Below are 26,889 nucleotides of genomic sequence, written 5' to 3'. Positions count from 1 at the left end.
ATAATCACACTACAAATAGGGCATGGTCATTGCACCTCACTAGCGGACGCTAGGATATGACCTAGCGTAGACGGCATTACTACAATTGACTGATGGTGGAGAGATGTATCAAAGCACCTAAAGCAGGGGTGGACAAAACACGGCACTCCAGCTGCTGCGAGACTACACACCCCAGCATGCACTGCCACAATTATGCTATTGGAGCATTCTAACACTATGGCAGGACATGCTGGGGTGTAACAAGTGGACAAATTAATTGCCTGTAGCAACCAATCCTCTTCTACCTATGATTTTTTTTAATGTCCCCCTTACACTAGATTGATTTGGCCTGTTTTTACCCAATTCCAATGGATTAAACTGATAAATCCGGCCAAATTGCATGTGTTTGACATCCAAATCAACCCGATACGCAATCCCGTGCACGTCTGAGTCCGAGGTCGGATGTGCTGCACATAAGATAAATCGTATGTGCAGCCGGTGGGTGTATATAGCCGATGCATTTTAGCACCCGCGATGTACCACATCTGCTTCCCCCTGAGTCCTATTACATCGATAAATCGCATGTAATTTATTGTATGTGAAAAAAATGGCACAACGTGCCAAATCGTATGGAAGTCGTCCCGGGGAGCTCAAGGGAAATAAAGTCCGACTTGCCCTTCACACAGGTCGGACTAGTGTATTGGGGCCTTTAGAGTGCACTTAATAAATACTGGAAGCTGATTGGTTTCTATGAGCAACTGTTTACGTCTTAAATCTTTAGAAGGCTTCATGCATCTACCCTATAATATCGTTTGTATGTAATCCTGGTCCAAATGTGCACCAAGCAGTAACCTGTCACCCACACGGGGTTTGGGGACGTGCCGCAAAACATGTGTAACTTATTAAAGGGAAAAAGTTTGTTCCTATTCCATTTGGGGAGAATTTATGTTTAGAAACCATTTGCGCTATAACTGGCCATCTCCCAGCACCTGGCACCAGTGACGGGCATGGGCGAAAAGGGCCGCCTCCGTCATACTCCCGCTATACGCCATAGTTTTGACAGTGTCTCGATAGAAAGGCAATGGGCCGACAGCAGTGGGGCAACCTGGTAAAAAGGTCGACATATGAAAAGATCAACATGAGTTTTTTACTATTTATTTTCTTTTTTTGCGGGGGAGGGGGGGGGGGGGCTTTTCCGTACTTTACCGTTCTCAATTTTAGTCCACATGGATGGTAAGGTGTCCCAAAACATGGCGAGCGAACACCTTGGGGGTCCATATCGACATTGACAACAAAAAAGGTGCTTAACTCATGTCGGCCTTTTCCTGTGTCAACCTGTCCGTGTTTTCTGAACATTTTGACCTTTTTGGTGTCGATGTATTGACTATTTAGATGCGGTCTATCTAATTATCCACACACACTTAGAAATTAAGTAGGGTTAGAGTTATTGCACCTTTGTGTAATGCCAACATGAACCTTCGTCTTTGTGTGTGTGTGTGCGTGTGTGCGTGCGTGCGTGCACGTCTGGCTCTGATGCTAACTAGTGCCTCCCCAGCTATTGTCATCACTGCACACCACAGCCTGGCACCTAATAGGGCTACAGATAATGCATCTGATCTGAGTCTTTTTGTCACTGGTTCCTGGTGATTACATCTCCTGCATCAGCTGTGCATAGGTGACACGGGGTATGGGTCACAGGGTCGACAAGATTTAGGTCGATCACTAATGGTTGACAGGCCATAGGTCACCACCTGTAAAAGGTCGACATGCTTAAAGTCGACATAATCAAATGTCGACATGGGTTTCTTTGGTGACTATGTTGACATGAACGCTGTATAAGTGTATCGCGTCCCTTCGCATGGCTCGCTGAGCGTACATTTTATTCTCCCTTTGCCAGCTGGGACAGTAAAGTATGAACAAGTCGGTTTTTGGGGAACAAAATCATGAAAAACATGTCAATCTTTCCATTGTCGACCTTTTGACCCTGTCAACCATTAGTGCTCGAACAAATGCTTGTCGACCTAGACCACAGGTTCTCAAAGTCGGTCCTCAGGACCCCAACACAGTGCATGTTTTGCAGGCCTCCTCACAGAATCAAATTAAATAATTAGCTCCACCTGTGGATCTTTTCAAATGTGTCAGTCAGTAATGAGTGCACCTGTCGGGTGACCTGGAAAACGTGAGGTCTGTGGGGTCCTGAGGACCGAGTTTGAGAACCACTGACCTAGACACTTTCAACCGCATTCCGGTGACGCATACATATATTAAGGAGACCCATTTGGATCAGAAAGTGTCGACATTCTTTCATTCTAAATCTTCGTATAGGCCCAGAAAATCCCATTTATATTCCTGCATATCACCCTACCTGCTTCCACCACTGCTGGATGGTCTAATGTTCTACAGCAATTATCCCACTCGTTGAACTTAACTTTTTTTTTACCTTTAGCCGTGCCCTTTTTACATGTTCTGAGGCTAGATCCTTGTGAGCAATGCCTTCACACATGAAATACTCAGGGTTATTGACATTTGTGGAGCCCACGCTGTCAGCGCTGTGTAATCTTTAGCACCTTAAACAAATAACTGAGAAGGTTACTGTGAGGGTAAACTGCAAGGGTATATTGAAAGAAAGCAAACGTAAGAAACCGTTGGGGAAAGATCTGTTTTATTGCCGTGTCCATGTTTTCTATGACCTGAGTGATGGCAGCACTGAGCACTGTATGTGACTAGTTCGGGATCACCTTGTTGACATGACACGGGCCGGTTACTTACTGGTACTGTGCACCTTAGATTGTGTCATTGACATTTGTACTGCAGTAGTCAGAGCTCAGCACTTTTTCCACCTATTCTCTCTTTAGTTGATATTTAGCGCCCTCTAGTGGTTAATACTACATTTCCTGTGAATTAGTAATGCCTTAGGTTTGTATAGATAAAGCTGTAAAGGGTTTTAGACATGCTGTATGTAGGATAATGGAAATTTTAAGCCAATATTTGTTGAAGGGGAAAGAAACTTTCTGGGCTGGATGTATTACATCGCCGTCCGCCCGCCGCTATGCCAGCACATATGTACTAACATATGCGGCTGGCATCGCTGTGCGGTAACGGAGTCCCCCCGCGATACTTGTGGTGTGCTGGGGGTCTCCGTCTCCTCCCTGCCGCCTCCTGCTGCCTTCACCCCGGGGACAGCTAAGCAGGCTGTCCCCGGCACCGCCTCCTCCCCCCTGCAGCCGGAAGGACGTCCGGCTGCGTTGCTAGCGGGAGGAAGGGCTTACCTTCCGGGGTCCAGGAGGACCTGCAAGAAGGTAAGCCCAAGGGAGGGGGAGAGGGGGGGGTCGGCATTGCGGCGGGCGGCGAAAAGAAGCCCATAGGGTATTGCTACCCACAGGATGGCGATACCCTGGCCGGCGAAATCAGTGCGGTCGGGTAATAGTACATAGGAAAATGCGGTAAAACGGGGGTTTTACCGCATTTTCCCCTTAGTACATCCCGCCCTCTGGGAGGGATGTTGTAACATCCGCTGCCCATTATCGCCCCCCTTTGCCGGCCACAGCATTCTTAATAACGGCATATGCCCTAACATATGCGGGTATTAACGCAAGGGACAGCTCTTGCGATAAGAGCTGTCCCTTGCGATGCGGTGCCGGCACTGGACTTCCGGGTCTGCATGCGCAGAGCGACGGCGGGGGGCATGCCGGGAGGGATCTGTGACGGATACCTCACAGTAGCGCTGCGGTAAGAAGCCCATAGGCTGCCACTGGGCTGCGGCTGTGCTGCCACTGCGGAGGGGCCCATAGAGCATACAGAAATACGGTAAAACCCGATAACGTGGTTTTTACTGCATGTCTACTTTAGAGAATCTCCCCCTCTGTGAGTTGTCTGACTTAAGTCCCATACACATTAGGCGATCCCAACCAACGCCAATATTGGCAGCGGCGATACACATACACACTTGCCGATGAGGGGGGGGGGGGGAGTGGGGAGTGACTGCATGGGCCATGCTGCAGCTGAAATCAGCAGATAGAGGGCCAGATGCACTAAGCTTCAAAAGTGATAAAATGGAGAGTGGTAGGTAAACAGACAGCCAATCAGCTCCTACCTGCCATGCCACAGACTGTTTGAAAAATATCAGGCAGGAGCTGATTGGTTGGTTGTTTATTGCATCTGGCCCCCCTATCTGCTTCTATATCCATTTCTCTCTTCACAGCTTCCTCTCCATGGGCCAGATGTATCAAGCTTCAGAAAGTGATAAAATAGAAGATGATAAACAACCAGCCAATCAGCTCTTAACTGCCATGTCATAGGCTGGGTTTGAAAAATGACAAGTAGGAGCTGATTCATTAGTTGTTTATCACTCTCAAATGTATCACTTTTTGAAGCTTAGTGCATCTGGCCTCATATCCGGCAAGTTTGAAACAGATCGGTGTCCTAGCAAACATTGCGTTCGCTTTCTTAGTGTTCATAGTTACATAGTTACATAGTAGGTAAGGCTGAAAAAAGACTTGCGTCCATCTAGTTCAACCTGGTATAGATATCCATTGCTGATAGGTTCTGGTATTTTACAGACAAATTATATTTCTTATTTGTACCCATGGATGTTTTTCTCCAGTAAATGTTTGTCCAACTTTGCCTTGAACGCATTTAATGAGCCAGCCGTTACCACCTCTCTGGGAAGAGTTCCAGAGTTTGACTGTTCTGACCGTAAAGAAATTCTTTCTACTAGCTGAATGAAATCTTTTTTCTTCTAATCTATACTCATGCCCTCACGTCCTAGATTCCTTTCTAGTAGAAAAGAGGGTGTGTGACAGTTCCTTATATTGGCCCTTGATATACTTGTACATGTTGAGCATGTCCCCCCTTAAACGTCTCTTTTCTAATGTAAATAGTCCCAAATTGCTTAATCTCTCCACGTAGCTTAAATTCTCCATTCCCCTAATAAGCTTTGTTGCTCGCCTTTGGACTTTTTCTAATTCTATGATGTCCTTTTTATAGTGTGGGGCCTAGAACTGTACTCCGTCCTCTAGGTGAGGTCTCACCAATGCTTTATATAGTGGCATAATTACCCTTGAGTCCCTAGTTTCCATTCCCCTCTTAATACATGCCAGAATTTTGTTGGCCTTTTTTGTAGCTACATTACAATGGGCACTACATCCTAGATTGCTGTCTATTTGGACTCCTAGATCCTTTTCAAGTATGGAATTACCCAGTTCCTCTCCGCTAAGGTTGTAACTTGCACACTGGTTGTGTCTCCCAAGGTGCATAACCTTACATTTATCTACATTGAACCTCATCTTCCATTTTTTTGCCCACTCATCTAGAATTGCAAGATCATTTTGAAGCATGGTGACATCTTCTGGTGATTTGATGACTTTGCTAAGTTTTGTATCGTCCGCAAAGATGGATACATTGCTGAGTAACCCTATCCCAATATCGTTAATAAAAATGTTAAACAAAATGGGCCCCAAAACCGAGCCCTGGGGCACTCCACTTAGTACCGGTATCATATCTGATACGGCACCATTCACAACCACTCTTTGTTCTCTATTACATAGCCAATTCCCTACCCATCTGCAGATATTTTCACCCAATCCTAGGTTCTCCATTTTATTAATCAATCTAGGCTGTTTTAGCGGGGCGCTGCGCCCTGCCTGATTTTTAAAGGGCAGAATGCGCCCTGCCCCTCTAGCAGCGCCCTGCTAAAACAGCCTGCCTGTCGGAGTGCACCGGTGAAGCCCAGCACCGCCATAGATTGCGGTGCACGGCGCTTTCCCGGCAGCTCGGGGACGTAGTTACGGCCGGGCACGCCCCCTTCAGTGATGCGGCGGCCCGGACACGCCCCCATTTGTGACGCGGCAGGCCGGGCACGCCCCCATCTGTGACGCGGCAGGCCGGGCACGCCCCCATCTGTGACGCGGCGACCCGGGCACGCCCCCTTTAGTGACATTGGCGTGCCCGGTCCGCCCCTCCAGCGCCCTGCCCCGCTTGGTTCCTAGAAGGAAAACTATTTCTGTTATGACATATTTTAGCACTGTAATGGAATGATTGACAAAATAATACCCCTTTCATATTGCACCTAAATACCTGTTTAACCTGGTAATTGGTGCAATGTGAAAGGGGTTACCGGTTAAAGCTAACTGCTAGCAACAGGGCAATACGCACCGGTTTGTTGCTGTCTTGCTGTGCAGTGTAAACGGGTTAATTGGGTTGATCGACTAGCCTCCCGTTCACACTATGGAGGAGGCAGCACCTGGTGCAGCGCCAGCTCTAACCGCTGCCTCCTCCCTCGCCCCGATGACGTGGCAACGCTCCACGGCCCCCCCACATGACATTGGTAAACTGGCAATTTTGCCAGTTTGCTGATGCAATCTGAAGAGACTGCACATGCAGGGTCGCACTGGGATTGAACCGTTTCAAAGTCCCGGTGCAACACTGCATTTGCGGTCTGTAAGCGGTATTATTTTTAGGGTTGAATAATGTCCATTGCTGTAAGGTCTTGCCATAAATACTCCTATGGATGGTTCTACAGTACGGCTGCTCATGGTCCTGTGGCTCCTGAAAAGTTCTTCATCCAATACCAAACGCAAGTGTGTGAGAACTTTTTTTAGTCCATGTATTTATGAATGTATGGGCTGTGTATTATTTGTCCAGGTTACCAGTTTATACTGTATGTCTAGTAAACTAAATTCAGATAACCAATCTCTGCCCTTTCTTTGATATAGGAATAACACAAAAAACTGGATTTACAAGTTGGGGCAGATTCCAGTCTTTCAACATACCTACAGCCAAATATCATAAATTAGTAGAGGTGTGCCGCACAGTTCTGTCTGGTCTTGGTTCTTGTCTGGTTTTGTTTTTTTTGGTTCGGTTTTATGTTTTGGCAGTTACTGGTTTTGGTTTTGTGTTTTTTTTTCCCAAAAGTTCACAAAAAAAAGTTAGAATCGCCGTTGTTGTTCCTAGAGTATTATTAACTTCAAAAACATTCATGTGTCGTTACTTCCACTCTGTTTTGACCACCTCACAGCATATTATATTGTTTACGAACAGATGACAAAGGCCGCTAAGCGACAGAACAGCGACAAAAACACACGCCAGTTATTTGTTTGATTTTGTCCTGGTATCTAGGATAACCCGCTTTTTTTTTTTTGGTATATAGGAAACTTTATTAAACACCCATAACCAAAGCATATTACATGCCAGCCATCTGTCCCGCTTTCCACGGGAACGTCCTGTGGTTAGGGGGGAGGGGGTCCTCCCTTTCACTCAGCTGAGCAGAGGTGAATAGACACTATGCGCACATCGTCTGTTCACGCAGGCAGAGGGGCTGGGGGCATGGCCAGAAGCTCACAGAGCCTTTGTCCGTGCCCCCACAGTGGCAAAATGCGGCCCCCTTGCCGCTAGGCCACGCCCCCAAATTTCAGGGCACGTACAGACATCCCGTTACAGCACATCATAAAGTTGGGAGGTTTGATAATACAGTATCCGTTATATGGTATGAAACATGTATCAAGATACCATCTAATGAAATATTTAATTACTAACCTAAGCTATTTCCAATGTGAGGTTAATATAAAGAAACCATATTATAAAGCCGTTTTCACCCCCCTCCAAAAAAAAACAGCGCCTAATTTTGACCTGTTTGCTAGGCTGCGTATACAGGCTTGGCGCCTTGGGACTATTTCACCTTTGTTGTATAGCGTACAGGTCCGTCCTGCCCCACCGAATGCCTGGCCCCGCACCACCCGCTTCTCACTAGCATGCGAGGGGATGTATACGAGAACGCGTCCCCTCATTCGATTTTTCTCCCCTTTGGTAATAAAAGTCAGTCTGAACTGACTTTTATTGCCGCCGGAGATGGCAGAAAGGGGATGGGCGCTGACGTCATGTTCGCACATGCCCCACACATATTCGCACATGTGCATGACCTACATTGGAAACGGGGCTGAATTCTACCCTGTCTGATGGGGTCTGAGTTAGGCCCTCAGTGCTTTCCATTTGCAGTAATGTTACAGCCACCTCAGACACCCTGCAGTGGGCGCATAGCCCGTGTCCTATACAAAGTACTGGATAGAATGTTCTCTAATGACTGATCTATATCTGCTCTGATGACACCTGGTGGCTATCCTGATACATCAGTAATATAGATCTCTGTGTGTATTGTGTTTTTATAGATATACGGAACCTGGAGAAATTATTAAAGGACGCCATAGTCCATGGTCAGCCGCGTACCCACCGGGCTTGGAAGAAAATCCTTATTCTTGTTGAAGGAATTTACAGGTATGAACCCAATGAAGTTGTATGTATGAAGTTTCATTTTTGACCACCGTGCTTCACATGTCTCACTGTATATGAGATGGTGGCTTTCGCATGGCCTCCTCAATTCTGCCATGTACGTGCCGCGTGCTAACTACACACACGTGGTGACCATTCTGAGGTTATTTGCTGGGGTCTTGTAATCATTTTTATTGTCTTATGAACAAGGGCACCAACCGTGCCGCCGGACCCGATAAAGAAGGGGATAAGACCTACGGGAGGGGCATGGCCCCCTTGGCGTGCCCCCTTTTGACATCTGGTGGCGGTTGGCAAATCGATCGCCAGGAGCAGCTCCGAGGGGGGCTGCTCCATCTGTATGTGTGTGGGGCTATTGGGGTATGAGTTAGGAGAATGTAAAACATGACATATTCAGTAACCAGTGCTTGGAGAGTATGTCATTCATGTTCCCTATTCACACTGTGCAACATACAGTAGATGACATTACTTCAAAATTGTTTTTATAAAATGTACCAGGAGCAGTCAGAGGGCACCAGAAGTGTCTCATATTTGCTTAATAAACCGGCACTGTCGTTAGTCACGGAACATAACCAGGTTTCTTCAGCTTTCATTTTGAAGTCTTTCTATAGTGAGTTTTGTTGGGTTGGGATCATTTGGTCTACAGCATTATGGTCGACAGTCATTCGGTAGACACCATTAGGTCGACAAGGGAAAAGGTCATTAGTTCGGCATTGTCTAGGTCGACAGTCAAAAGGTCGACATGGGTTTTTTCACTGTTTTTTTTTTTTACCTGAATGTCAACACAGTCGACATGGACACAGTTTGAAGTGCACCACATCCTCTTGCCTCGGGCACGGTGCCTCGCTATGCTCGGCACACTATTTTATTCTCCCACCACACCCTAGTGCAGGGCTGGCCAATTGCGGCCCTCCAGATGTTGAGGAACTACACATCCCAGCATGCCTTGCATCCGTTTCAGCATGGCCACATAGCAAAACTAATGCAAAGCATCCTGGGATGTATAGTTCATCAACATCTGGAGGGCCGCAATTGCCCAGCCCTGCCCTAGTGGATGGGAGGGCATGAAATACCACCTGTCGGCACATGTTGGCTCAAAAAACAGTGAAAAACTCCATGTCGACCTTTTGACTGTCGAACTAATGACCTGTCGAACTAATGACCTTTTGACCTTTTCCGATGTCGACCTTTTCCCATGTCGACCTAGTTCCATGTCAACCTTTTCCCATGTCGACCTAATGACTGTCCACCATAATGCTGTAGACCAAATGACCGCATCCCAGTTTTGTTCACCTTGTTCCATTCTATGCATCGGCTGAGTCGTCTCCCTGCTGACACGACATGCTGACATTTTCCTGAACACTTTCCTCAGGCTGTGCCTCAGACAGACAGGGAATCCAGCATCAGAATCCGGAGTCTTATCTTGGGCAGACGAAATGCCCAGACCAACCTCTTTCTAAACACCTGTCACTCAGTCCCGGCACATTACCCCCCTGCTGATTAGGAGCAGTCTGGACATCTCCACTTTGGCTCTAATCAGATTAAACTGAGTTTGCCTCCGCAGAGAGAAATGTTACGTTTGCAGAGTGCTTTGATCACATACAGATTCCGCAGACCACCAACATGTCCATGTCAAATATCACTGCTCTTTCTACGGCACCCAGACCCCACTGCAGCTGCTGTTTTCTTAAGAACAGCCAAATGAATGTAATTATTGCAAAAGGCACTTTTCCTGCATCAGCTTGCTGCTCCTGCGGGACTTTCATCTTCCAGGATGGAGCTGGTGCCTCTATTTCATAGGGAAGCGGTCATCTATTAGAATGAACTTAGGTCTACAGTCATTAGGTCGACCCCACTAGGTCGACTGGCAGGAAGGTCGACATGACTTAAGGTCGACATGGGCCAAGGTCGACATGACTTAAGGTCGAATTTGCATAAAGGTCGACATGAGGAAGGTCGACTGGTCATAAGGTCGACATGGGGTTTTTCACTGTTTTTTGAGCCGACATGTGCCGACAGGCGGTATTTCATGCCCTACCATCCACTAGGGTGTGGAGGAGGTTATTAAAGCTGTGGCGAGCGAAGCGAGCCACCGTGCCCGAAGCATTGCGAGCGAAGCGAGCGTTGCGAGGGTCCGATTCTCATTGCCAACTGTGTCCATGTCGACTGTGTCGACATTTGGATCAAAAAACAGTGAAAAACCCATATCGACCTTATGACCAGTCGACCTTCCTCATGTCGACCTTTATGCAAATTCGACCTTAAGTCATGTCGACCTTGGCCCATGTCGACCTTCCTGCCAGTCGACCTAGTGGGGTCGACCTAATGACTGTAAACCTAAGTTCATTCTGACAGATGTACCGATTCCATTTCATACTACTGGACTGTCATGAAGTAATCGCTTTATAAGTGATAATAGAACAGTAGGTAAATCAGGCTGAGCCGGAGGCGGTGCACTAGGGAAAGTAATGACCGGGCATTTGATGTTGGTTACAAGACTGTGCCCTAAACTGTATAAATAACCAGAAGAAGAGGTATCTTAAGGTGCCCACACACTAGAACGATTTTATGGCCAATTTCTGATAAATCGACTGATATATCAGATAATTTCGGTCGGATGCGCGCTCCCGCGGATCTTTTGCTAAATCTACTCTTATGCTGCCCATACATATGTGCTATCGGATTCGATGCGACATCGCAGTGCAGTAATGGTTCTATTATGTTTGTGTATTTATTTACTATATGTTTACCCTTATCCGGACCACTTATCTTATTAAATGTTTGAACAGCCTATACCAGTGGTTCCCAAACTTTTTGAATCACGGCACCCTAAAGTATCAGAATATTTTTCACGGCACCCCTAGGCCAAAAGTTGTGATTTAAATGTTTTCCTTAGGTCCACTTATGTGGTGAGAAACATGACTCACTTCTGTTTACCCACATATTATTAACTGGAAGCCACAAGCACTGATTTTGCCTATTTCATTGGCCATTAATAAATTGAATTGATTCTGGACCATGAACCTGAGGCACCCCTGCAAGTGCTCCAAGGCACCCCAGGGAGCCTAGGAGCACAGTTTGGGAACCACTGGCCTATACTATAGACCGTCTGTACTGTTACTGTATTCCATACAGTATCCAGTGTATAAAATACCAATTTTCAAGGCTTGTTGCTGCTCCCCCAGACTCCTGTACTTACTCCCCTCTAAAAATCCTGCATTTTCCTAATGAGTATGTCCTAAAAATACAAATGATAACCAAGCATTTCTCCCTATGCCCACTGTGGGGCACTGGTAAACCGTTTAATGGCATGGGTTATTTGCATAAAGAGTCACAAGCATTATTATAGGGTTACTTCTATTGTGGTGATTTGGTTCTGCACCAATAAACAAATTGGTGCAAAATAAAGTATACAATTAATATTATTATAATTTTTTTAATCATTATTATTATTATTATGATGTCATTCCGTATATTTTGGGGTTTGGGAATGAAATGCAATGTTTCCTTGGTGTCTGCCATCTGTAATTTATGAACCAGCAAAGAGAACATCTTAGTGACATGAGAGTTCCCCCAGATTAATATTGTACCTTTTTATAGCAGGTGAGCGCGTGGAGCCGCGTCTCCAGAGTCCTGCGCGATCTAGCCTTCAGCACTCCTGAGCTTACTACATTATAAACAGAGACCGGCTAGCGCGGTCCAGCTGTTGTTGAACTACACGTTTCAGCATGCCCTGCTACAGTTTTACTATTTGGCCATGCTAAAACTGATGCAGGGCATGCTGGGATGTGTAGTTCAACAACAGCTGGAGTGCTAAGGTTAGCCATCATTGCTATATAGACTATACACTGTCATGAGCAGGACCCTCTTGGTTCCCACCCTGCACTATCCTTGTCTTCAGTAGGCTCACTGGGATCAGTTACCTCCGGGGTTCTACCAAAATTCCTGGGGCACACACTTACCAGGGGGTGGTATTGAGATCGAAATTGAAATGCGATTTTTTTTTTTTTAAATCAATTGTTTTTCATTTGCTGGCAGCTTTCCCATGTTTGCTGCGTTCAATGTTGTTTATTCATTTTATTTATTTATTAACAATTTATTATATAGCGCACACATATTCCGCAGCACTTTACAGAGAATATTTAAACATTCACATTATTCACATCCCTGTCCCAGTGGAGCTTACAATCTATATTCCCTAACACATGTACACGCACACACAGACATTGTAGGTGGAATTTTGTTGGAAGCCAATTAACCTACCAGTATATTTTTGAATTGTGGGAGGAAACCGGAGTACCCGGTGGAAGCCCACGCAAGCGCGGGGAGAATATACAAACTCTGCACAGTTAGGGCCATGCTGGTAATCGAACCCATGACCTCAGTGCTGTGAGGCAGCAATGCCAACCATTATACCGTGCCAATACCAATCCCAATGTATGCACTGGGTCACGCCCCCAGTCCCATCTGCGGCCAGCCACGCTGCACAGGTTTTGAACATGAGCAAACTGTTTACTTGCCCATGCGTACATAAAATGAATCTTTTTTTTTGTCATTCTTTTGGTGCAACATCAGAAGGATAGAATGTAAGCTCTCACAAGCAGGGCCCTCTCTCCTCATTTGCTTTTCTTAGAATATATCTCTGCTACCCTGATAATTGCGTCAGCGTTCTGTCCCCTGCTGCAACTGTCTTTATTTACCACGTATAGTGTTCACTCTAGGCTATTTTAGCAGGGTGTTATGCCCTGCTCATTTTTAAAGGGAAAAACTATTGCTGCCCATTTTGCTGCACCCATCTAAACAGCCGGGCCCACCTGTCTCCGCCGCAGGCTCTTGGAGCGCTAGGGGGAAGTGCTGGGCACGCACCCAACAGAGGTGTCGGGGGTGGGGGCAGGCTCACCCACATTAGTGATGTTGACTGGACCGCCCACATTAGCGATGTTGATAAATGATAATAATAAAGGTGATGGTAACTGATTACAGTAACTGTGTAAAGTATCTGCAGTCCTGCACCTTAACACATTCCTACTGCTCTATTTGCACTGTAGTGCAGACCAAGCTCCTGAAGAGTAGTTTTTGTCTCCAAAGATAACTTGAAACATTTTTCAAAAAGTTTTGCTCCGCTGTAATCCGCTTTCGCTCTCTTCGCTTTCTAGCCTTGTTGCTAGAATTGTTGCTGAACTACCGCTCACATCATACCTGGCCAGAGGCTTTTCAGCGGAACATAGTTGATGTTGTTTTTCAGTATCTGACCGTTCTGTATGTTTCTACATGGACAAATATTGGCACAATTATTAGGTTAGTTTATAATAAGCGGCTCTATCAACAGTTCTGGGAACTTTAATGCCAGAAATGTTTTTTGTCCACCGTAATACATCTGGTCTTTATAAAAAAAAAAAAAAAAAAAAACATTTGTAATAAAGTCAAACCATTCTATATAATTGACTAACCATTATGGAAACTGGTCAGAGGTTGTCAGTAACAGGAAACCGAACAATGTTCCCAATTTGTTCCTGATCAATATAGATCATTCAGAAGAAGCAAAAAAAGTCTTGAAGTTTTGATCCTTTTGGGGAATTAGTTGACAAACCCTCATAATATTTGCTTATGCTGCTTCCACTCCATTCCTTCTCCCTCTCTCACTCCGTGCAGTCAGAAGCATATAATGTGAGTGATTAAGGACCTTGCTTTCATCTGCCAGGACAGCAAGAATTTGGGTTTGATCTGTGATGTCTGGTTTTGTTTAAGACTTTTTTTTTTTTAATTCATACCACATTGAGGCCACATTTCCTTAGGTACTAAACACTTTTAATTCTAAATACTGAAGTGAGAGCTAGATCAAGATATCTTAGAAATTTCGGCATAATTCTACCCTTTTCTCTCTTACAGCATGGAAGGGTCTATTGTCCGCCTTCCGGAGATAGTGGCGCTAAAGAAGAAGTACAGGGCTTATTTGTACTTGGATGAAGCGCACAGTATTGGGGCAGTGGGAGCGACAGGACGAGGTGTGGTGGAATACTTCGGAGTAGACCCATTAGACATTGATGTAATGATGGGAACATTCACCAAAAGCTTTGGTGCCATCGGAGGATATATTGGTGGGAAAAGGGTAAGTAGGTTTATTTGTTGGTTTAAAAAAAAAATCAGTGGTGGCTCCAGGGGTGGGGCTGCAACACCGTTTAAACTTCAAATAGGGGAGCCACACCCACTGCCTGTGGGACCGCTTGGAATGGCAGTTGATGGGTGTGGCTCCTTCCTATTTGAAGTTTGCACTGTGCTCCTCTGGAGCCGCCACTGGTAAATTGAAAAACTAGCTTGGTGGGCTACTGTAAGACACTTCCAACACTTCCAACCTTTCAAGCTATTTTTGGATAAGTGTTTTTTGATGAAATCAGTAAATATCTTTGCCTAAGCTGTGGACATCTTTAACTCTTTAGGACCTTGTGGACTACTTAAGAACTCATTCACACAGTGCACTTTATGCGGCATCTATGTCTCCACCGGTGACAGAGCAGATCCTCAGGGTGATGAAGTGCATTATGGGACGTGATGGAACACGAATCGGTAAGATGATTTGTATTCCCTAACCTAACTGTTAGCTCCTACCTGTCAATATTTAAACCGAGCCTGTAACACAGCAGTTAGGAGCTGATTGGCTGGCTGTTTATCACTCTCCATTTTATCGCTTTAAAAAAAAAAATGTGTCCCTATCTACCCTTTATACCATAATCATGTGTGAGTGTACATGGAGCTCACCCAAGTGCATCTGTTTGTGGCATTACTATGGGCCAGTTGTATCAAGCTTCAAGAAGTGATAAAATGGAGAGTGATAAACAGCCAGCCAATAAGCTCCTAACTGCCATGTTACAGGCTGGGTTCGAAAAATGACAGGTAGGAGCTGGCTCTCCATTTTATCACTTTTTGAAGCTTGATACATCTGCCCCTAAGTATGTGCATAAATCTACTTTTGGGCTAATATCATTCGATATACATTTTATATCATATGTTTACCTTATATAGTATTGGTTGTTTTTTCTTGATGAACCTGTATTTTTAATGCAGATGTGAAAAATATCCTTTGCATAAACTCGCATGTCACCGCCTGTAAGATGAAAGTTAGGAGCTTTATCTCCAGTATACTTGCCGACAGTGGGTTTCCATAGCCTTCAATTATCAGAGGTTGTAAACCCTGTAGCGGGATGTACTAAAGGAAAAATGTAATAAAACACCTGTTTTCGGGGGTTTTACCGCATTTTATAATGTTATAAGACCCGGCCACCGTGTTTTTTCGCAGCATAGTGTATCGCCATCCTTGGATGTTGATACCCTATAGAATCCTATGGGCTTCTTAATGCCGCCGACCACACTCCCGGCCATACCTCCTCCTCCCCCTAGAAAACACAGCCGGAGGTCACCGCACTGCGATGTTGATCGCATATGTTAGTACGTCCCGCCCACTGAACGGAAAACTGGCTGATATTCGTTTATTACTTTAAATTTGTCTGTCAAAATTGATGAGAACCGGTGGCTTTGCAAATGCCCTCTTAAATAAATATACTCCCTTCATCGGTGTGGCTAGCCTCCGATCACCATAGCAACCATTGCTGGAGATTCCTGATGGTTTTAGGCCTGAAGCCTATACAGGCTGGCCATCTGATCTGGACACCTGAGTCCAGGAAGTCTGCATCAGACATTGCAGATCGGCAGCTACACGCCGCCATTTTGAAGAATAAAACCGCCCATGTTCCTCCCCCTCCAAGGCCGCAGCACTTCAACCATGGTTTGGCAAACCGTGCTGCACAGACCCCCAAATTGTCGGATTTGTACTTAAACAATTGCGTTTGTGTACCAGCCATAGATGATGACTTCAGGATATATTATGTGCTATTTATCAATAAGGTGCTAAACTTAACGTGGATTTTGGATCGTCCTGACAATGCTAAAGGCTAAATCACTGTTTTTATAGCGGCAGCATTTTTCTATTAGTACAAAGCACTTTGTTTTCCTGAGCTGTTTCTCTGGTATGTTACAGCAGATGTGTTTATCGCTTGGCATATCGGGTGCATAGAACATTGTCCTCATTATTGTTTTATACTAATCTATTACTGGAATAGGGAACAGAACGCCTTCATTGAATGTTGCTTACAGTGAAGTACAACTGGCTTTGGGATGAAAGTCTTTGCTGTCTTGATTTGTAAAGAGCATAGAGTTATATAAATATAGCTTTCGGCTTCATCCTGAAATCATATCAAAACCGTGAAACTATGCAGCAGAGCAGCCCGTTCCTCTGCGCGCACCATGCGACTTAGGCGCCGTTCCTCTGTGCGTACCCATACCCTCCAACATGGCCCATTCCATTAGGTACAAAATACACTGTTTCTGGACTTCCTTACCAGTGGCAGTTGCAGAGGTGGGGCTGCAGCACAGTCCAATATTCAAATAGGGGAGCCACACCTACTGCCACCCCAGACATCACTGTCCTGGACTCACTGGCAGTTGATGTGACCCCTCTCTTTGAATTTTGGACTGTGCTGGAGTCCAACCTCTGTAACTGCCACTGGCAGGGAAGTCCAGGGACAGAGCATTTTGTACCCAATGGAATGGGTCATGTTGGAGGGTATGCGTACCGTGCCACAGAGGAACTGATTTAAACTAGCATTTGGAAATTATCATACCCACATCTCAGGCAACAGACATTCAGCGTCCACGTCAGGCACAAAATACTCTGCCATGTCAAAGGTGGCATGGCATTGTCTGAAAATGACAATACTTAATAACTCTTACAGAGGTTACACCTAACATGGTCCCATGACACCTCTTCAGAGGTCACGTTTAAATTGGAGTCAATGGAAAAATTGAATGAAAATTGCTTGTACTTTGCTCCAAAGAAGAATGCACGGAGTTAATGGGTAGCTCCGCCAAAGTGCCAAGTGGTAATCATGTGATGCAACATTCTCTACTGTAAGTGTGCCCTGCAATCTGGGACGGAGCTGCTTTTAAGTCTGCAACAAAGATGCTCAAGCCAAACCCATCTGAATCACCCCGAGATACGTTCCACAAATGTGCATAATTTTACCCAATATGGTGGATGCAGACTTGAACGTACAAGTGCACCAGTACAGGCTGGTGGGAAGAGATCCAATGGATCCCGGCTCTCTAAAAAAGAAAAAAAAAATACTGGTTTTAGGAATATCCCTGTTGGTGCACATATACAGTAGTATAATCAAACTGAGCAATGTAGTAATTGTCACCTTGGGCCTTATTTTAGTTCACTCTTTCTGACAAAATCCTTCTTAGATGGACAAAACCATGTGCACTGCAGGGGGGGGGCAGATGTAACATGTGCAGAGAGAATTAGATTTGGGTGAGTAATTTTGTTTCTGTGCAGGGAAAATACTGACTGCTTTATTTTTACACTGCAATATAGATCTCACTTTGAAGTAAAACCCCACCCAAATCTAATTCTCTCTGCACATGTTACATCTGCCCCACCTGCAGTGCACATGGTTTTGCCCATCTATGAAGGATTTTGTCAAAAAGAGTGAACTAAAATAAGGCCCATTATGCCTAAGCATGGATAGCCTTAAAACCTAGGCTATTGAGATGCCTTGAGGACTGTTTTTGGGGACCACTGTTCTAGGCTATTCTAGATTAAGAGCAGCCCATCTGAATATGGCATTAGGGAGGGAAATCTCTTCATTATGGGTCTTGATTTTACAATATAGCAGCTTTATAGAAACTGTTCCGATGCCTCTTGCATACATTGGGCCAGATGTATCAAGCTTCAAAAAGGATAAAATGGAGGGTGATAAACAGCCAGCCAATCAGCTCCTAACTGCCGATTGCTGATTGGCTGACTTGTCACTCTCCATTTTATCACGTTTTGAAGCTTGATGCATCTCCATTGGGAGGATACTTATTATATCAAGTTATGTTATCCCAACAGAATGTCTGTTATTGGAGGGATGTCATAAAGTAATGGTTAGCATAACTGCCTCACAGCACTGAGGTCATGGGTTCGATTCCCACCATGGGCCTAACTGTGTAGAGTTTGTATTTTCTCCCTGTGCTTGCGTGGGTTTTATCCGGGTACTCCAATTTCCTTGTACAAATATACTGGTATCTAATTGGCTCCCAACAAATTAACCCTAGAATATCTGTGTGTGCATGTACATGTGGTAGGGAATATAGATTGTAAGCTCCACTGGGGCAGGGACTGATGTGAGTGTTCAAAATATTCTCTGTAAAGCGCTGCGGAATCTGTGTGCGCTTTATAAGAAACGGGAAATAAATAATAAATAAATAAATCATCAGGCCTTACACACACAGCTAGCTAATTACGTGTGAAGTTATGCATTTTCCACTAGATGGCGTTGTCCCTTTAGCTGATACATGTTGTTATAATAACCCATTGCTCAAGGAACAGTATTCTAGTAGTATAATTATTATCATTATAAAGTAAGGAAAAGTTTATACTATATTCAGTACGTTGTGTTTTTACCTCGTTATACAAAATACTAAGGGGCAGATTTATTAATCTTGTTGAAATGATTAAGTGGCCGGTGACAACGTACCAGCCAATCAGCTCCTAACTGTCAGGGCCGGATTAACAATGGGCCTGACGGAGCTGCAGCTCCAGGCTCACTCTCCAAATAGGCCCATTTTGTAGCTGAGGGTCGGGGCTTTCCAACGAGCCCAGTAACTGTAAATTTACAGCCTGGGTTTGAAAATGTGTCTCCTGTGGGGACGTGGTCAGCAGTACATGATGTGACACTGCTATTCCCACCTGACCAGATACAGCCACTCACAATGTTTGTTACTGTAATCACACCAGCAGGGAAATGGAATAGGGTCAGAGTTCACCGGAAGTGCGGGATGCCTGCCAAACGCAGATTTTTTTTTTTTTTTTAAACGCATTCATTGACATTTGTTACATTTAGGCATGTTTTACCTTTCGCCGCAGGGATTTGGCTTTTGACAAAAGAAGCTTTTGGAGTTTTAATATTTAGGGGGAGGTGGTGGGAGGGTTGAATATATTAAGCAATGAAGAGGGATACAAATATGGATTGTGTGTGGGTCTGCTCAGTTTATGTCAAGCATCTTCACTTTTTTTAAATATATTTATATATAAAATCGATGTGGTGTTTCCAGGCTAAAACATGTATACTCACAGATAATTTCATCTATCTGTATAGTAAATTAAGCCCCTATAAACTGCCGCTTCTCAGTGAGTTTGTTTTACCTGTGTAATAATAACTACGGGTTCTGATGGTGTCGTGCGGTTCTCAGGAACAGAGGTGAGACCAGCAGAAGTATGGTTAAAACGAGCGGGTTTAATAAACAGTCATACAAAGTATAATATAACTGGCATCAATACTTTTTGGAATAGATGGAAGAATAATAATAGCAAAGAGTCTGGTATTCGGTAATATACACAATAACCGTCTTTGGTATTGCAAGAAGTAAATAAGATGGTAATCTGGCGAAAGATGAAAACTTGGATGCAGTCCTTTGTATAAACAACGATATGAATGCTTGAATAAATGAATAGTAATACCTGGATGATTGACGACTGAAAGAGGTGATGATTGGATGGTTGGTTGGATGATTGAATGGTTGACGATTGGGTGTTTGAGAATTGGATGACTGGAGACAAGATGGTTGCGGATTACCCACCAGGGTATGAGGATGAGCTGAGGATACCCCAGAAGGAGAGACAACTGAGGTGTGTGGCTCACCAGAGGCAGCAACCAGAAGATAAGAGACCAGCAGGGACAACCAGCTGGAGCACAGTGCATAGGCACTAGGATGGGCAGGAACCTCCCCTTGCTTGCAGGCTCAGGAAACAAGTTGTTCTGACACAGATGGACCTAGGCAGCTCCCCTTTATACCAAGGGAAGGACCTGGCCAATACTGCTTATGCACTTAATCAAGATGGCAGCACTGCACTCGGTGTCTACCTCCTGACCAGTGGCGTAACTAGCGTGAGGCAACCCCCGCGGCCGCTTGGGGGAGCGGGGGCAGCGGGGGCGCCTGCACCCTCATACCCCACGGTGCAGTGCAGGGACTGGGTCGGGACGCGCTGTCAGTCAGCGGCGCCGGCAGCAGGAACTCTCTCTCTCTCTCCCCTCTGACGGCAGCTAAGCGTGTCATGTCATAGAGACAGGCTGCCGCTGGCTGCAGATAGAGGGAGCTAGTGTGCAGATCCTCTAAGCTCCAGCCTCCGGCGTGTCCTGTCCTGTACGAGAGAAGGCCTGCCCTGTGGAATGTTGTGGCCAGAGGCTGAGTAGGTACAGTACTACTGTAGGTAGTGGTACACTTTGCTGAAGTTTGAGGGAGTGGGGGAGGACTCGGAGGTGGTATGTTTGTGTGTATATGCTGTGTGTGTGCTTGTATGCATGTGTGTATGTATTCTATGTGTGTATGTGACTGTGTACATGCTGTGCTTATGTATTCTGTGTGTATGTTTGCTATGTGTGTTTTCTGTACATGCTGTGTATCTTTTTTGTGTGTATGCTATGTGTTTGAAGTTATGCTGTGCTTGTGTGTGTGTGTGTGTGTATCTGATGTGTGTGTGTGTATCTATGTCACAGGTTCTCAAAGTCAGTGAATGTATGTGTGTGAATGTATGCTATGTGTGTGTGTGAATGTGTGCTGTGTGTGTGTGTGAATGTATGCTATGTGTGTATGTGAATGTGTGCTATGTGTGTGTGTGTGTGTGAATGTGTGCTATGTGTGTGAATGCCCCTGCTCTCCCCTCAGACCATTTGCACTACTAGCAGTAATGGAAGCTGAAGCTGCAGTCATACATATATTTACACAGCAGCTACAGTTAGTAAAGAGTAGACACAGCAGAAACTGAGGTATGTAGTGGGAATAAAGGGGGGGGGGGGGGGGGACTTGTTTGCAGGGTGTGCATCATGTAAGGAGTGAATAAGATATTGTAGGTATAATGGCTAAGAGGGGTGGGAAATGGAATGTCATAAAATTCTGATGACAAGTGATTGGCAAGGAGGAAATGTGCTAACATTATGATGAAAAATGTGAATGGTGGGAGGTGGGGGCATGTTATTAAAAATATGGACAGGTAACACAAATATCATGAGAAGGGGGCATGTGAAGAAAAATTTGAATGGTGGGGGCAATTGAGGATAATTGTGATGGGCAGGGGAGACATGTGAAGAAAAATGTGGGAATAGGGAAATTAAATGAAAAATGTAGTAGTGGGCCGTGAAGGAAAATTGAATAGGCAGGGTGTGTGCATGGATGAGAAGTTGATGAGCATGCAAGACTTTCAATATATTTTGTAAGGTCTTTGGTACTTTCTACAGATGGGCAATGGAGCCTGCCTCCGGTCCCTGCCCCCGTCGCCCTCAAACCCCCAACCCCGAGCGTCCCCCTAACCCTGCCCATCTCCCTGAAGCGGAGAGGGGCAGGGACATGCAGCGTCCCCGCCGAGAGACTGGGACGTGCGCGCGTATGAAACGCACGCGCGTCCCAGTTCAGTGTAGCCCATCTGTATATCCATGCCTCTTTCCTTTCTTTACCTCTGCCACAATCTACATTTGTCCCTCTAGGCACCCCTCTCCCCACTCGTCCTTCCTCATCTGTACATCTGCTACCTCCTCATCCTCATGTGTGCCTGCACCTCCCCCATCCATGGCTGGTGGCTGCCATTAAAAGTGACCAACAGAAACAAGAATTATGGCAGGTAAGCACAATTTACATAACACACATGTTGTGTGTGTGTATATATATATATATATATATATATAATCACACACACACACACACATACGTGAGATGTGCCGTTACACATTGCGTCATATTGTGAAAGGGGGTCCTAAGGTAAGTCGCATATAGTGTAGGTGCACTATTTGGGGGGGGGGGGGCGCCAGAAAGTTTTTTGGCAGGGGGGAGCAAAATTTATAGTTACGCCACTGCTCCTGACAGCTGGACTGCCACGCCTCTTGTTTGAATCTCTGCATGCCACTCACAGCTGCACAAAACCATCACTGCTCATCCGACCAGGACCCCAGCGGACACACGCCAGCCGTCGGCGGACACGGACGGGTGAGTACTGTACCCGACATGCTAAGCCACAGCGGCGCGTGACAACCTGCTTTAGGCAGGTGACACAAGATCCCCTGAGAACTGCTCCGTTGGAGCTATGGTGGCCCAAAAAATGGAGTTATGGCGGGCAAAAACACACCGGTTTCAGAGAACCTGTGTGTTTTTCAGGAAAAATGTTGTTTATTTTAAAAAAAAATTGGTTAGCCCCCAAAAAAATTTGAGATCATTTGATTTCCCCCTTAGACAGATTTAAATTGATTTTATATCGATAATAATCAATTAAAATCAACTTATAGTAAATATGCCACATACTGAGATCTACCGTACCTACTTTACATTAGAATACCGATTCCTTCCACTGTTCTGACTCTTTTAATTCTGGTCCAACTCTGTGACAGCCCCAAATGTACCAAGATCATAGATCAAAGAATTGGAACATTGTACAAAAATTATTTTTTTTTGGGTATTTAATTTTTGTTCCTTTTATAATTTCTCTGGAAGTGTGGTCCTGCTTTCTCACATGACTCGGGATATTCTTGTGGAACTGTCTGCTGGCGCTGAGCGCTCATTCGGCTGTTATTAAACATCCAGCTGGCAGCCTGTTATCAGTTTGAAAGCGAAAAAAAAAAAAAAACCCAGAGAAAACTTTTTTCGAATGCTTTGAGATCGCTGGCATTTCAGGAATATGTAATACTTCCCAGATGGAGAACAATATGTGCTTGGCTGGTTTACTTCTTAGAACCTGGCTCTTTTGCTGATTAATCACCTGTTCGTTGCCATGTGTATATTGCAAGACCTGCTGGATGATTTGAGCAAGATTTTTGATGTATTAACAAAACCTTTGACAAATCTTCCGAAACTTATTTCTGTGGTGCAATTTTGTGGTTGCAAAACACATAAGAACCAAGGTCCGAATTCAGAGATGGACTCGGTAGTGCAGTGTACTGCGTTTCCTCGATGTACCCACAAAAAAAAAAAAAACGGTGGGTGGACCCAGGAAAACACTGGGCCATCCCCTGGAGAACACAGGCAGACCGATGGCTTCCGGGGACGGCGTCATGACATCATGGCTTTCTAAGCAGCAAATTGACGCTGCTTAGTGAGTCAACATTGAATTAGGCCCTTTATCTCCATCCATCTATGACTTAGTACATCTGCCCCTGAATGTGTTCCTCACTGATGCAAGATCGGCCCTGCTTCTAATGACCTCGTACTGCATAGAAATATATATAAAGAGGAAAAATGTAAAACACTGGGGCTGCTATTCTAATATGGGTTCAGCAAAATAATAAGGATGACAATCATGGGGTACTCCTGACATTCACAACACCAGTCCTATGTTATTCCAGCCAGGGATGTGACACTAAAGCAAGGAAACGCATATAAAGTTATTAACCATACTGCCCCAGCATATATCTCCTTACTTATCACAAAATATCTCCCATCTCGACCACTCCGCTCTGCACAAGATCTGCGTCTCTTCTGCATGGATCACTAGCTCCCATTCACTATTACAGGACTTTCATAGGGCTGCTCCCATCCTATGGAATGCCCTTCCACGCACAATAAGACAAACTTTCAAGGGTTCCCTGAAAACTCACCTCTGCAGGCAAGCCTATCATATTTAAGTTCTACACGCATAACCCTCTGAGGCACTTATGTATTATTTAGCTTTCCTTTTGGACTGTCCTTGTGTTTCCCTCCTATATCCCTATAGATTGTAAGCTTGCAGCAGGGCCCTCCTACCTCCAAGTCTGTCTGTTGTTACCCAGTTTGTTTTATCACTGTCTACTATTGTAAAGCGCAACGGAATCTGCTGCGCTATATAAGGAACTGTAAATAAAGATGGTCAGCATAGGGCAGTATTCCCTATGGGCATCAGGGCTGCAAAACAAAAGCAGCTACCACAGGGCAAACCGGCCCCAAGCTGATTTTGCAAGGGCTATTGTCACACCCCTGCGCGGTCCGTGTGGGTTAAGAAGTAAAAGCAAAATAATTACCAATGTCTGTCTCCCTGACCTACTAGAGCAGGCTAACCTTTGGGTTCTCCAGCTCTTGTAAAACTACACATCCCAGCATGCCCAGTCAGTTTTAGCTATCCTTGTGGCTGGGCACTCTAAGCAAATTCCCTGAAAGCAGACCCAGTTTTCTGTGTGTTTTTAGGATAATTTTTTTTTATCAGGCGATTTAATAAAATAGCCTGATTTTTTTTTTTTTTTTTAATCAAAAATACATCTCGGAAATTTGCGAAAAACCTGAGGTTTTTCACTCCTGATAGCCCTCATTGGGAGGTTTTCAATTAGTACAATTTTTTTCGGCTAGCCAAAAAAAATCATTAATTTGATACCCTACTATGCAATTGCGGTTGCTTTTGGCGCTATTGGAGGTATTTTTCGACAATGCTTTTTCACTTTTTTTGAGCACAAAGGCATGATCGACAAACTACTTCCTACTTAAATACCCTCCTAATGCTGCTTTCACATCGCCAAACCTGCTTAGATCCGGTATTTAAAACGTTTCTTAAAACGGGTCAGAGCAAGATAAACCCCTTTCACATTGAACCGTTTCACCCATAGAAAACAGTGGTGGTGAAATAGTTTCTAGAAATAGTTTGGTGCACCCCCCACCTGGCTCAGATAGCAGTGAGCACTGAGGTTCCGCTCCATGCATATGTAATGAGTGGGACCCAGCGCTGTGCATATTTAATGAGCAGGTCCCTGCCCCCTGCATATGTAATGAACGGGACCCGCTAATTACATACGCAGGGGACGGGGACTTAATCTTTAAATATACACTGCGCTGGGTCCCGCTCATTAGATATGCACGGAACACGTCCAGCTCAGGGTTCAATGTTGCCTGGGTACTAAATACCGGTTCTGAGCCATTCACACTGCATAGTAAACGGCTTAGAACCGTGTAGAATCCTTCTTTTAAATCGTTTTGAAATACTGGTTTTCTAGAACTGGTAAATTCAATCTGGAGCTTTCACACTGCAGCTATAACCGCTTCAAAAAGTTTCAAAAAAGGCAATATACCGTGTTATAGCTGCGGTGTGAAAGGGATATAAGTCTCTGTGCCAGTTTGTACATAATAATGGAATGGCAATTTTATTTTGCATTTGTGTTGTACTACATATATTTTTGCTTTAAAACCTTTTTTTTATTGAATGGTCTCTAATTTAATACTTTTTTTTCTTATGTGTACTATGCTAAATCTCACTTATTGATCATCTCTTTGTAAACTGTATTATATTTTTTTTAAAACTGCGGAGTTATTATTCCTAATTGCAGTGTTTATAGTACCCTACAGTTGGATTATTTTGTCTTTGAGACATAATCCCCCTCACTTCCTCTCTATGCGCTGCTGTCAATCTTCATTATCTGCGGTCTTGTCACAACACAATTTTGAGAAACAACCTAGAATTACTGAGGGAAAACAAGCTGTTCTCTGGTAGTACTTTTAAGGGGATTGTTACTGATTTATGCTGGTTGCTACGGACGTTTTCTAGGTATTATATGCTGTGTCCTATTAAGGATCCCATGTATGTATCTTAGTAATGGATATTTGGATAAGAAAATACTGAAAGAACTCCTAATGGACAACCAACCTGTGTTGCTCTTTGTGCTGTTTTTTTGCTTCACAAAAACAAACTAATTCAAAAACTAACAAGGAACAATGATCACGCAGACTGTCGCAGGCTTGCCTACCCTCCCGGAGATGCCGGGAGGCTCCCGAAAAACGGGTCCCCCTACCGACCCCCCCGGGAAGGTGGGCAATCCCCCCGTATTGGCCAGGCAGCCCTGCACCCCCCTTCCCTGCAGCATAAAATTACCGGTTTTCGCGGGTCCGCGGCGAGGGGCGGGGCTAAAATTATGCAAATTGCGACATTTCGCGTCATTTTAGCCCCTCCCCCAATTCGCGGACCAGCAAATTACGTTGTTTGACTGTCAAGGGGCGGTGCTTGATGTCTGCCTGTCCCGCCCCCTGACATGCTGCTGTCGGGTCAAGCCCGGAGAGGAGAAAAAAAGTCGGATGTCCACCCCAGGGAAAAAGTGTGTATGCACTGAGTTTTTTTCAGCACAGCGATTTTCCCTGTTATTGTTTTCCACACACGCTGGGCTAAATCGTCCAGTGTGTATGGATATTTAGCATTTTGGGTATCCTCAGAACTACCAATTTTAGAATTATTTGTTACAAATTACTAAAATTAAATCTACTGCTCTTGAACTTGAAGAGGTTGATACCGGGTTGTTCATATTTGCCCACGCATTGCATCTATGGGTATAAATGCAGATATTTGCCCACATGGACGGATGCGTGTGGCCAAATTTAATAGCCTCCGAGTTTGGCAGCCGCGTGGGATGCCGGCCGGAGGCTTTCTTAAAGGGGCAATCATTTACAAGTCATGGTATTGCCTTTCAGAGGCTATTACATTTGTTTCATTGCTGTTGCTAGTGGAGATGTGTAACTGAGTTGCTAATGACTTTGCATCACCCATAGTTTTGCCTGCTAAGCCTGCACTGTGTGAAAACACACAAGATATGTTTGCAATGTGCT

At 44.8% G+C, this 26,889-nt stretch overlaps 1 protein-coding gene across 2 annotated transcripts in view; it reads left to right on the top strand.

The window, feature by feature from the left end:
- The window catches only part of LOC146063452 (serine palmitoyltransferase 3-like), a 117,207-nt gene that overhangs the window by 69,982 nt on the left and 20,336 nt on the right, over positions 1 to 26,889 (top strand). For both annotated transcript variants that reach the window (XM_083175836.1, XM_083175837.1), the window contains exons 7-9: positions 8,142 to 8,247; positions 14,149 to 14,368; positions 14,697 to 14,823. In XM_083175836.1, coding sequence (XP_083031962.1) covers positions 8,142 to 8,247; positions 14,149 to 14,368; positions 14,697 to 14,823 — 453 coding nt within the window. The remainder of the gene's footprint in view (positions 1 to 8,141; positions 8,248 to 14,148; positions 14,369 to 14,696; positions 14,824 to 26,889) is intronic.

Source organism: Crinia signifera, chromosome 3 (assembly GCF_055691185.1).
Source record: "Crinia signifera chromosome 3, ASM5569118v1, whole genome shotgun sequence".
Taxonomy (NCBI): Eukaryota; Metazoa; Chordata; class Amphibia; order Anura; family Myobatrachidae; genus Crinia; species Crinia signifera.
This window is presented reverse-complemented; position numbering and strand designations above follow the sequence as displayed.